Source organism: Barbatula barbatula (assembly GCF_947034865.1).
Source record: "Barbatula barbatula genome assembly, chromosome: 23".
Taxonomy (NCBI): domain Eukaryota; kingdom Metazoa; phylum Chordata; class Actinopteri; order Cypriniformes; family Nemacheilidae; genus Barbatula; species Barbatula barbatula.
Window position 1 is genome coordinate 2,506,685 of NC_136786.1, and position 13,747 is coordinate 2,520,431.

Consider the following 13,747-nt stretch of genomic DNA (forward strand, 5'->3'; position numbering starts at 1 on the left):
ATGAATAATCTGGATTTTGCGTAAATTTGATAAGAAATGTTTGAGTTCATATTGCGATCTTCAAGAATATTGACTTTTGATTGCAGACATGCAGCAATTCCAGCGTAATGGATGTGACATAAAAACTCTAGGGGAATGTTTTTTTACCAATATACTGAACCATTTGTTTACATATGGAGACTAGACTTTAAACATCAGAAAAATACCAGTCTATGCACAAGTAGTTTTCTTTTAAAAAAAGGGAATTAAACATGCGTTATGGATGGAACAAAAAATGGACAAGGTTTTTGGGAGAAGACAAACTTTGTAGGATTTCTGTGAATTATAATGCACAAACCTGAAGCAATAATACCCAACAAATGCATAAGGGATGCTTCTTCATAGAACGTAAAAAAGATTTATAAAAATTGCCATGTGGCCAATTATGAGGAATGTGTACCGTTGTCGATATTTAAACCACCAAATGTTGATATCTGTGCTGTTATATCGTAAGAACCTTTGGTAAAATAATTTCAGACATTTTCACGGAATTGCCCACATCTCTTCTGAACTTCTAATGACAGAAACATTTGTCAGATTTCTGAATCTTTTTCTCATTATAAATGAAATGAAATGAAACGAAAGGAATGAATAAATAAATAAAACAGAATCATAGAATAGAATAGAATAGAATAGAATAGAATAGAATAGAATAGTTAGTGTTATCTGTATGCACCATGGGTCTGAGAGTAACGCAATTTCAATCCTCTATATGTATGTACTGTACATGTGGCAGAATTGACAATAAAGCAGACTTTGACTTTTGACTTTGAGACACAGATAAGACTCCATTTGACCTCATTAATAAATACGAGAGAAAATTAGATATTAAAGAGATCCTATCTGCGATTTTTACGGGATATTTTATGTATGTTTATGTATTATTATTAAATGTTGCAATTTAGGACACAGACACATTTTTTTTATATTTGTGCATTACCAAAAGGTATTTGTAATGCTCACATATTGCTCTTTGTTGCTCAGGAGACTTGGAAAAGGAATTTCTCAGATTTGGTTTCTTGAAAACAAATGTAAAAAGAAGCAGAAATACAAATAAATCAGATAATTATCAACATACAGTTAAGTTACAAAACATAGAGAACTGTTAGGTCAACAAGAATGGCACAGTTCAGATCATTTGGTCTCTGACGTTTGATCAAAGACTTTTGTATCTCACAAATCTGCTCAAAGTGTGAGACATGGTTAAGATGAATTTCTAAATGAAACACACAAATGACACGTTAGTGGTGTCTCATGCTCAGCACAAAAAAATCTGAGCGGTTGGAACCTTAAGCAAGAGTCTTCATTTACTCACAATGCTGTCTAGGAGACACAAAAGAGATATTAATGAGATCTTGTGATTTTCTTCTCCTACAATTCTTGCTAACGCAGGCCTGTTTAAAGAATCCTCTTTGACTTTTAGTTCTGAAAGGACGGCAGATATTTTAGATGCTGGTGCAGACAGCAGGGGGAGGGGCGACTCGCAGGGGTCAAACTGCATCGGCATGCGTTCATTGTCCGTGAATGAGAGTGGGTGAACGTGTATGCGAGAGGGTGTGAGCTAATCACGCTTAATGCGAACGGACACACAATGAGAGAAGAGTCCAGACTGAGGGAGCAATACGGAGACAGAGAGAGAGAGAGAGAGAGAGAGAGAGAGAGAGAGAGAGAGAGAGAGAGAGAGCGTAGATATCAGTTTAAGTCAATGATTGAAGAAAGGGGATTGTAGTGGGGGGCGTAATAGAAGATGGAGGATGGGTGGACACACTTAAAATGATGAGATGCAGAAATACAGCTTCAGACAGAGAGAGAGAGAGAAAGAGAGAGAGAGAGAGAGAGAGAGAGAGAGAGAGAGAGAGAGAGAGAGAGAGAGAGAGAGAGAGAGAGAGAGAGAGAGAGAGAGAGAGAGAGAGAGAGAGAGAGAGAGAGAGAGAGAGAGAGAGAGAGAGAGAGAGATGAGTGGAGTGGGAGATGGGGGGATGAGGTGGTGAAATACAAGCCCCAAAATTAAATGATTAAAGTTTCAAAGTTATCCAAACTCCAAAAGAATCATGGGATGCATCCTGTTAACTTTTTAATCGCTAATAACTGTAAAGTTGTGTTCTTAAAATGAAATGAAAATGAATGAATAAAAATCATAGAATAGAATTGAATAGAATAGATACATAAAAATAAATAAATACATAAATAAATAAAATATCCAAACGTTTCCTCTTTTTCAGGAGAAAAGGTTTAGTCATGCTTGTCGGTGTTGTGCTAAAGACAAGTCAAATATTCTTACAACATTTAGGAGGAAAAACAATAAATAAACATGACTACAGAGATGTTGTGTAACTGTGAAAGTATACTGTGATATATGTGTGAGGCTGAATGTGTGTGTGTTCAGTGTCGCTCGTGTTTACGGTAGATTCACTTTCACGTTTCTCCCGAGCTCTTGCTTACACATTCATTCATTTTCCCAAAGCATCACAAGACCAGAACAGTGTTCTCAAACACAATTACCTCAATGTTACCAAAATTTGACCCGGGCCGGTAAGCGACACCATAGAAACTCCCACACCAGCCCAACCTACCAATTCTGCCGAGCATCACTGACATTATGAAATGTGTTTGTTGTGTGTGATTTATTGTACCAACTAAAACCCAAATTAAAAGACACTATCACACATAGTTAACCTAGAAATTATCATTTACTTTTTTAGTAATGTTTTGTATGTTGCTATACATTTTCTATTAGGTTTTCCTGAATGAAACGTTCCTCTTGACCTTAGGAACAGTTTCACATCTTAAATTACTTTAATAGACAAAAATATTATTAACAGTCTTTCATTAGAAAAGTGAAATTAAATAACAAAATATATATATATATATATTTATTATTTATACATATAAATGCATGGCTTGGACTGAATAATAAAGAGAATCAGCCAATAAGAGGTCAGTCCTTCAATATTGCTTAAAAGCATCTTAGGGTCAGACCTCGAGAATCTGCTTCCTAAAATCACAACATTTCTGGAATTTTTACACAAAGACTGACATCACAGAATAAGTTTTAATTTATTTAGGTTTTTTTTAGTCACAGCATAATTCTTAAAGTTACATTTGTGTTATTCAACAGATTTGATTAGTTTACTATTAATGTGAAATTTGTTAAAAAGTGACCCTTAACTTTTGACCGGTTTTGGCTAGACTAGATGCTGTCAGTTGTATTCTGTTTTATCTGTGAAGAAGCATTTTTAATGTACTTTGTACAAAGTACTTTGAAGCCAAAAAAATTAAATGTAAAACAAAGCTCATAAACAAAAAGATTCCATGTACTCGAGCTAAGCCAGGCGTTTAGCAAGAACTTCACACAGACTGAAAGTTAAGATATAACATTTCACTCTTTCAACTCTAGATTTTCTGTCTTTCTCACAATGTCACAGTTTCTGTGTTCTTTCATCTTTCCATGGTAATAATGTAAGAAGTGGCTCATTGAGGAAACATACACAATGCTGTATTTGCAAGCAAACCCCTATAAGGGAGCTGTGAAAACGACACTGTTTTTCTCAAGGGTCTTTCACATGTGTGTGTGTCAAACGGAAAGACTGCAAACACAGCTGGATTAAGATCTGAGGACAACCGAAGCTAATACACCCCCACACACACAAACAGCAATAACCGGAACTGGACCTTTAATATCCATGGAACCTCTTTGTTACACAAAAGTGATTTTGTGGTGATAAAAGCTTTTTTTAGATTATATAAAGGTAAGAAAGAAATGGTCATTTTTAAAACCGTCTGAATGGTACTTCAAACTATTTTTTCTATGGCATTGCTATCCCTTTATTTTAAAGGGTACGGGAAAGGTACGGTTGATATTTTGCAGTTCCTCAACCAATTTTTAACTGTTTAGCATGTTAATAAAGCTAATTGAATCTTTAATCGTATCACACACAGACGTTGCCAATGTGTGAAATGTCTGATTTGCCAATTAATCGTTCATCTGAATCTTTTAAAAGGATTCAGTCGAACCGATTCGCATTTGCGAAAACATGTCAAGCAGGAAAAATCGAATTCAAACTTCCTTTTCAGTACAGTTTAGATTGCTTTTCTGTCATTAAAGTCAAGCATCACAACATCATCACATTTACACAAGGATTAATGGCATTCCCATCGCTTTTTGACATTTAGAAAAGAGATCAAGTCAACACTACTACGATTGCATTGCAAACATCACTGGAAATACAGTTGCTTGCAAAAATCACATGCAAACACGCAAACATGCACGTTCACTTTTGCTTTCATGCTTTACATTCTTTGAAGTGGCCAGCAGAGAACAAAAGCCTCACTTTACACACACAACACACACACCTCAGCAGGGCTACTGGACACAAGAGTTTGACTGTGTCAAAGGTCCTGTCATAACCACATCAAAGACACGCACATATACACACAATCCATAAAGATAGATTGCAATGGCCATACAAAAGAATATTTGATTTGCTTCTAATGCAGTGAGATGAAAGAGAGCCACAGCATGGGCCAGAACGAGGGCAGGGCAACACGCAGAGAACTCCATTTACCCCCGACCGCCGCACCCTTCCCCCTCAGCAGTTCTATCACCGCTGTGGATTTATCATGCCTTTAGATAACTTCAGTGGTGTGTGTCGCCAATCTTATCTTCAAACTTAATCCTAACCTTAAAACTAGAATTTACAGATATTTGTTCATTTGAATGCATCGTCTGCCCTTCAGATTAACAAAACCATTGCTATTAAAATGTAAATGAATGCACTTCTGGTCACCGTAACGGTGCAATTGTATTACCATTAAGATTGATTAGATTACAATGATGAATTTTGACTACATGCACTTTAAATGCTGGGTTGTTTTACCCCGTTGTTGGGTCAAATACGGCAAACCAGATTATTGGTTAAAATGAAGCTATAAATGTCCGTATAGAACATTGGGACTAGAAACAGTCCAGAATGTTTTGGGTTTTGTTTCAGTAGGATTTAATTATGTTCTTTTGTTTCCCATTTGCCAGTCGCCAGATAACATCCCACCAATAGAGACCCACATTAAAGTTTCTAAACTATTACAGTTTCCATTAAAACCATTAAGCTTCCCATTCCAACCAATAAATCCAACATAATTTCTGTGGTGGTTTCTATTTTTTTCAGCAACAGACAGTTGCATCAGATTTTAAAACCAGTTCACGCAAACTTCTAATTGGCTCAATTAGAATTGCGCCCCTAACGAAACAAATCCATGTTATCTTTCAAATCCTCCGCATAAATTCAGTGGAGGCTGATTTAATATTCTTCAGTCGTCTTCACCCCATGTATATAGAAGAGATGCCATTCATTGGACTCAATCCCCACGCCTCCAGCTCAGGGGGGTGGTTTAAAGTTTTGTCCAGTCTTCAAACTCTTGCTGGTCTGCTGCGAGACTTAAGTCTGTAGTTGCACTCACGGTGTCCTTTACGCGTACTGCGGGCACACTGAACGTGTTGATCGGAGGAAAAGAGAGTGGACGTTTAGTGTAGACAGATACTAAAAGAGTATGGGACCGGGAGACTTGTATTGTTTTTAACGACAGAGTTCGGAAAGTAGGGGAGAGAAGGGCTCGACGCGCGCTCGTCTCTGGATAACTGGAGTGTTTCTTCACGCGCAGTTATGGAGGTTTCGGGTTTTAAGAGTTTCGTGGTTTGGATTTCATTTCTGACGGGGTTTACGATGGCAAATTACTCAGAAGACCAGTGCAGCTGGAGAGGAAGGTAAATATCCCAGCCAAAAATATCTTAATATTTCTGGATTTATACGCATTCCGTTATGTTTAATCTGATTAAGTTTTACTATGACCTCCGCATTTTATTGTATCTGTTATGATTTTTGTGTAATTTCAAGTGTGCAAATGATGTTAAGAGGATAAAAATACTTCTAGATACAGTGCAATATGTTTTCAACTTTCTGTATCGTGTCGGAAAGGTGCAGCAGCTAAATAGAGTATGAATTGGCCTGCCTGCTGGATGCATTTGCGAAAAGACGTCTGCGCAAATGCAAGCATGTGCCAAACACAAAGCGCAAAAAAGTTTACTAAAGTGATTCGTTTTTAACATAGTAAAATAACGTGGATCGGTATGGAGGATGTTCCGTTACTTCGGTCTTTAAAAGGCTGAATGCGCATTTTAAGTAGCCAATAGGGGGAGTTTGCTTTTCCTTCAGCTTTTCGCATCAGCCAAATTACTCCCGTTTTGGAGTGACTATGATACTGAAATTAATTACATTCAGTTTCTGTTTTTAAACTGACTGCTTCACATATTGAGTTTTGGGTGTTGTTCGTTTAATGTCTTTCCATGCCTTTAGGTCAATATATTCTGTAATATTCCCTTAGTTTAATCTCTCACTTCTACTCTTCTTCTGCAGTGGTCTCTCTCAAGCGACCAAAAATGTGGAGCAGGTTTGGTTGAGGTGTGCGGAGGGCTCCGTTGAGTGGCTGTACCCCGCCGGAGCTTTACGTCTTACTCTTGCTCCCCGGCTGCCATGGAGTGCCATGGGCCCAGGCGAGTCCAGCAACCACCCAGTTTCAGCCTGCATCAAGCCGGATAAGCACTGGGGTGGTGCTCAGCTCTACCTGGAGCGAGATGGTGTCCTGGAGCTGCTTGTGGGAGACGGTGAGGAAAAACCCCATTCGGCACACGTGCGATGCTTCAGTGCCGTGCCAGGAGAACGACCGGCCCTATTCCTACAGGCCACACCTCACCAAGACATAAGCAGACGCATAGCGACGTTTCGCTACGAGCTGAGAGGGGATTGGACGGCACAGTTGTCAGCCAACACGGTTCCGATCAGCAACGAAGGTGAATTTTCTGCAAGCATAAAATATTGAATCTCATTGCATATTGAATGCATTTCACAATTACATTACATTTTACAATTTAGTATGTAGAAAGTTTAGAAAGTATTAGGAAATAAGATTCCCATAAAAAATTAATGTTCAAGACCTAAACTATGAAACGTCCAAGGTTGGAATCAAAGTTCTTTTAACATTAAATTTGGGTTTGCTAGTGACCTTTGAGTAGTTGGGGGTGGGGTTATCTGAGGAACCAGAAAAGATTTAAAGGACCGAACCCATCCAAATTTAAGGAACAGAGGATTCATTCAGACTTTGGCTCGACTTGAACTCTTCATTAGTTTAGATTTAAACTGTCACACAAACACAACAGAAATGGCAACAAAGTTTCAGGACAAGCATGAACGAGTTACAAAACTTTAACATTTAGCCAGGGAATGCGATTCTTTACATGCAAAGTTTGTAGGTCATCTCTGCCGTCCAGCAACTTCCAGCCAGCGGTGAGAAACGGGGGGTGGTAGTGTTTGGATTTGAAGAGAGGAAAAACGAGGGGGGGAGGAATAGGGAAAGACAGACAAAGGCTTAGAAAGCAGCAATCTCCATAGTGAGACATTTCAGAGAACTGCATGAGAGCGCAGTCGCCGTGGTAACGGGAGGGGGGGTCGGGTGAAACTGAAAAGCAGATCTTTTGTTCTGAGTTTTGGGAGCAGAGAGGATAAAGGAAAGGACGTTTAAAAGTTTTAAAGGGCCAGCGACTTTCTCTCCCTCGCTCGCCCACACACACCTGTTGCTTTCTTTAAAAATGCAAGTGGGGCTGCACTTTTAACTTGGAAATGGTTGGAAAATGTTTAGCAACCCAGAGGGGCTCAGAGGTTTCTCTTTCATGCCTCAGGAGATCTGATGGAGTTCTCAGATGTTTCTCTTAAAATTGCTTAGGAGAAACAAAAATGGAAGGAAATGTGACAATTGTTAAAATACACAAACATTATAGTGGTGTAAATGAATTTAGACTGTGGAGGAAAAAAATCTTGATTTTGGTCAATTTGATGAGAAATGCTTGAGTTCATATTGAGATCTCTTGACCTTTGATCTCAAAAGTGACAAATCTGAGCTCAGTTTGAGACATTGTTTATATCTCTTCTTCAACTCTAACAGAGACACTTTTGAGCAGAGATTTCTGGCTCTTTTTACTTAGGAGTAATATGACGCAGGTGAGACTAAAGCAAAATATACATTTTCTCGTCAAGTAATCTCTCACTGATGTCTAGGAGCAATAAGTGAAATATGAAAGAGACCTAATTTGTCATTTTATTATTAGAATTTCTCAAGGAGGAGATTTTGTGGGTGCTTAAAGCTACACAAAATGCACCATCTGATACCATTACTATACCATAGTACCGCAGTTATTTTACTGTCACACCTCACACGTGTTTGAGGGAGGTGCTAGTTGATGAAATGAGAGGATACACACCTCTCTCTCAGGCTTTGATCAGGTGAGATAGGTCACACCTATCAGGAGGTCTTTCCGCCCACACAACACTTAACAAAGCTATAAAGTAACAGCTGCATGTTTATACGCATCTCATGTTCTAATAGTTCTCATTTTCTCTACAGGAGCTTGCAGGCCCTGCAACAACACAGAGATTTTGATGGCCGTGTGCACTAGCGACTTTGGTAAGTGTTTGTGTTTTACTAAACACTTGTGTAGTTGTTCAATTGACGAAAGCAAAAAAAAAGCATTGCCCCTTGGGGGTTAAAACCAATCATTTTCATCACACGCCCCAATCTGCAACATCAACGCCCAAATTTTAGTTAGCTTTACAGCAGCTCACCTCTTTAGATATATCAAATGAAATCAGTTGCCAAACTTAAATTTCCCTCTGTTTTTTCAGTGGTTCGTGGAAACATCCGTTCTGTGGAGACCGACTCGAACCTGAGAGCAGCGGTGATCAAAGTCAGCGCTACGAGGGTCTACCGACAGAAGTTTGCTCTGTTTCCCGATTCGGGTCGTCTGACGCGGTCCGGGGAGATTCGGACGGCACTTCAGTGTGGTGTTCGTCCAGGACCCGGGAGCTTTCTGTTTACTGGTCGCGTGCACTTCGGAGAGGCGTGGCTAGGGTGCGCCCCACGTTATAAAGACTTCCTGAAGGCGTACGAAGAGGCCAAACAATCTCTTACTATTCCCTGCACCCTGGTCAACGACTGAGCAAAGAACCAGGATCGTGTGTGGATGAAACTTGACGGACCCTTGAACGGTTGGACCGTTACGCTGTGTGAGATGCACCTGAAATCTCTCCTGGATTTGCCGAAAGAGAGAGATGATAATGGTTGAATGACGGGTGAAGGATGGAGAGTCTGAATGTTTGATACCCAGAGGGTCCCGGTTTGTCTCTCAGTTTGGGGACCATGACAGGACCCCTTTCTTATCTCAGGAAGTCTTCCCTTTGGACACTTTGTGATATCAGAAATATCCAAAGTCCTTGTGACGTAGAGGACAAAGTAAAACTCCACCTGTGTGTTGAGTTCTTAAATAAGCTGTACGCAGTGCATGTAGCGCAGAACGCCAACGAAAAACATTTTGATTTGTCATATTTTATAGGAAAAGAAATATTTTAAATTCAGAGTTTATATATTTTCAATTTCATTCATTTTCTAAATTTGCACTGGTATGAAGATGAGGACGATAGGTGCGAGATATAAATGCTGCAAGCACTGAAAACCAAAATGAATTTGACTATATGTAGTATAGCAAAGAAAGAGGTTTCTATACATATATATAAATATATATATATTCCATAATATTGAAAAGTTATCAACTATGATCTTATCCAACAAGGAATAATAATAAAACAGATGAAACAGAAATAGAATGTTAATCATTTCACGGTTACCTCAAGCTTAACATCACCACTCCCATTTTACAACAAAAGTTTTGCGGGTAATGCATTCAGAGATAGAAATACAATAAAAGTTATGTTTGTGCTGGCCTAAAGTTGTTGTACATGGTAAAGGAGGCAGATGGAGCACTTTTCCTTAAAAAAAAGAAAGAAATTATTGTCTTTACCGTCTGTGAAACATGCAACAGTCAAAAATCTTAATGACCTTCTGTGAATAAACTTCTGTCAGTTTACGCACGCATCAACAGGGTATCCTCAGAAATCTAGACAAAGCTGGACTTCATCTTTAGTTAAAATATATATGTCAGTCCTTACTGTGTATCTATGAATATGATAAAGAGTTTAAAAACCAGATGTAATGCTTTCTAAATCCCAATACTGACACTAATGCTGCTTCTCATTGAAGTTTCACCATCTGTGCGCTGCTGTCCTTCATCTCATTCTGTTCTTCCACTTTTGCTTTTCGTTTCTTTATCAACTGTCAACGATGTTTGTGCACCAAACGAATGAACTGCAAACCAAATGTGAGCGAACAGAAATGCAAAGCTGCCGTATTGTATGCTGCCTGTGTGTGTTCATGTTCAATACGTCTTTAACTGACTGCTGTAAGAAAAAAATATATATATGTGTGTGAGTTTATGTGGATATTGATGTACATAAGATGTTTTAAAATGATGAAAAAACTGGACGAAGAAATGAAGACTTTGGTTCCAAAATGAGAAAACTCAAATTCAAAAAGCCTGTTTTTCATTTTGCAGTCCAATTAATATCAATCAAGCTGCAGTTGGTAACTAACACTATATAACACTATAAAAACCTGTTAACATGTAAAACATGATTTTTTTATTTAAAAAAAGAGTTATATCATTTTGGAACCAAAATCATTAAATATTCTGTTAACGTTGAAGAGTTTGTACGGACGTCTGTTTAAAGGAAAATAAATTATAAAAAGCAAAACTCATACCTGTTTGTCGGTTTCTGGTTAAAAGCTTCTCCATTTTGCCCACAGTAGACTCTTTGCACTCATATAGGCTGTGTGTCAAAACTATATTATTTTCATGTAATGATCATGTAATAACCATAAAGTGTAGTTGTAAGGTGAATAACAGGAAAACGAGGAAGGGTGTTGCTGAGCTATCCAGTGTGTGTGTGTGTTCAGGTGTACAGTTTGTGTGTCTGTGTGTTTGGGTTTGGCCTTCCAGAGATAGAATAGGAAATGAGTTTAGCCCGACCTTCATACAGCCGCTCTGACCTGCACACACAACACTGTATGTATGGCCACACACACATACAATTATCAAAGTATAACAAACTAAATTTAACAAACCCTTTTTTTAAACCTATTTTCTTTTACCTCTCACACTTAAGCAGTGAAAATATTGTCCACACACATGCTGAGCTGGGTGGGGCTGACTCGACAATCCCATTAGAACAAGCCGTGTCCGGTCGGGTGGTTGTAGACACGGTGTAAGGATGTAGAGAAGAGTAAAGGTTTAGAAATTTGATAAGTTAATGAAAGGATGGATGTATTTAGCAATTTTTTCTATATATATTAATTTATCTATATACGTATATACCACTGATCATAAATGACTGGATTGCTCATGACATCATTACACTGAAGCTGCCATGTTGGTATGTTCTTGCTAAATTAATAGGGAGTTATCACATCTTAATGATAAAACAGTAATTTACCAGTCCCCATTCTTAGAAGGTAAATGTCTAAAGCATGTAAATGGTTATTTATTCAAAGTCGGGATTTTTACCTTTCTATAAAATATTGAGTGAGTTACGTTCATTTACATTACAGTAGCATACTGTACATATCAGATCAACAGACTAACAAGACACCTCCACATGACAAATGTGCTTATTCTGAAATATAAAAACTGATAAAAACTGTAGAGTTTATTCATGTCAAGAAGCTTTATATCTAAACATTTGCATGTGCCACTCACTCACCTTATACTTTGATTTCTATACGTCGGTATTCTGCCCAAAATAAACACATTGGGAAAAAAGCATTCAGAAGTAACAATTGATTTAAACACACATGTGAACTACAAACGTATCGTGCGCCTAATAAGTTTTAAAACGGGTTATTTTACATAGTCATTTTAACTGTATGTCAATGGCGCTCTCTGTCAGTTGGGCATACCAAGATGGCGGCGCGATCGCTTCTGGTGGCTTAACCTCCTGCCGTTGGTTTAGTGTTCTAGGGGCAATCCAGGCATAGATAGAGATCAGCTGATATATACTGAATATATCTAATCTGAACTAATCTACAAACAATGTTTTTCTATTGTGCATCTTTTAATTTAAAACAAAGTATTTTAAAACAGAAATATTTTATTAAAACATATGTTTATGACAAATGTGTTGCTTCAAAATGTATTGTATAAAACATAATTACACCTCAATCACCATAATTCAACCGAATGTTCCATCTATTATAGTTTGCAGTTTAGTGTCCTCGTGTATATTCCTTGGCATATTTTTCGTATATGTTCTGTGTACATTGTGAATTGTTATTTGTACAGTATCTCTAATTGTCTAATTGTATTCTGCACTGCATGTCTGAAGCATACATGTGGTGTTGGTAATGTGACATTAAAAAATATTTGACTTTAACAATCGTTCATTTAAAATGCATATTAGACACTGACGATGAAATGTTTTTATAAAGTTAAACGTTATCATGACAAGTGTAATGTTCAGGAAAGTTCACGATTGTGCTTCGGCCTCTGGCGTGAGTAAATCAAAAAGCGGATGCAACACTTCAACCCCCCGTGAGAGCACAAGATCTCCAGGAACACGAACTTTTGTTCCTAAGAGTCTGCAGATGGCCCTAATCCCATTAAAATGCGGAGGGAAACCCAAGTGTGTGCTGGACTCCTCAGGTTGGGGTGGGTGGTCTTTCTGATTTCCCGCCAAATTGAATCTAAGTATCACCTTTCACACACATTGCAATTTTAAACCAAATTATAGAAGAAACATCACAATGACAGACGTATAGAAGCACCTTTATCACTACAAATTTCAATACCAGAGACACAAAAAAAGTCCTCTTTTACTGTAAATCTTGTTCATTTGTTTTTCCATTTCTTCATTCGAGGGGTTTCTTTGGTTACAAAAGTAAAAGTGTATAAAAATTGTGATGCTTTCCATAGCAAACCACTAATATAGAAAGTCAATGACAGGTTGGGTTTACAGCTCAGTGTTTGGCACCTAAGATCACTATAATTACTGGAAGACTCAACCTGTGTTACTAGTCAATCACGTTAGCGTGTGCAGGCGAAAAGTGTGTGAACATGTTTGGCTATATGTCATGAGTTTTGAAATGTTCTCACAAATATAATGAAAGATGTAGAAAACCAGCGTGTGAAAAGATTTCAGGTGTCTCGCTAGTTTCAAAAGCTCACAAATCATCTGATTTTACTTGAAAAGAAATCAAGTTTGCTGTAAATAACATGAATACGGTCAATACATGAAATGAATGAATAATATGATTGACGATCAAAATAAATAAATATCAATGAATAAAGCATCATTTGATTGTTATGAGACAATGTAAGAGATCAAATATTGCATAAACTTGTTTATGAGTACTATCCAAAAAATAAGAACCACTGCACTGACTGTTATATATAAAAAACAGACAAAGCTATTACAAGATATAATGAAACTGGGTCTGAAATGTTCTGCATGGGAAACAGCATGTGAAACACTTCAGTTTAAAAAGACAGATCTGGGTTACGGATTTTTCCCTGCGGTACAATCACGTTTGCTGTTAAACTTGTGTTATAATGAAGAAAATGTGCGAACACATGGAAACAGACGGTGGGAATTCTGAGAGAGAGGGGGGGTATGGAGCCAATGTGAGTTGTTGTACAGAAGGAAAGATTTAGATCTGTCAGGTCTGTATGTTTGACTGTGGGAATGTGAACGGTTTGTTCATGTGTGATTAGACAAGC

At 37.9% G+C, this 13,747-nt stretch overlaps 1 protein-coding gene across 1 annotated transcript; it reads left to right on the forward strand.

Annotated features, from left to right (window-relative positions):
- Nucleotides 1-5,471: 5,471 nt before the first annotated feature.
- On the forward strand, nt 5,472-10,707 carry metrn (meteorin, glial cell differentiation regulator). Its single transcript, XM_079487628.1, has 4 exons — nt 5,472-5,800; nt 6,450-6,883; nt 8,491-8,550; nt 8,769-10,707. Exons 1-4 carry the CDS (start codon nt 5,700-5,702, stop codon nt 9,080-9,082), a joined length of 909 nt encoding a protein of 302 aa, XP_079343754.1. The 5' UTR covers nt 5,472-5,699; the 3' UTR covers nt 9,083-10,707.
- Nucleotides 10,708-13,747: the final 3,040 nt, after the last annotated feature.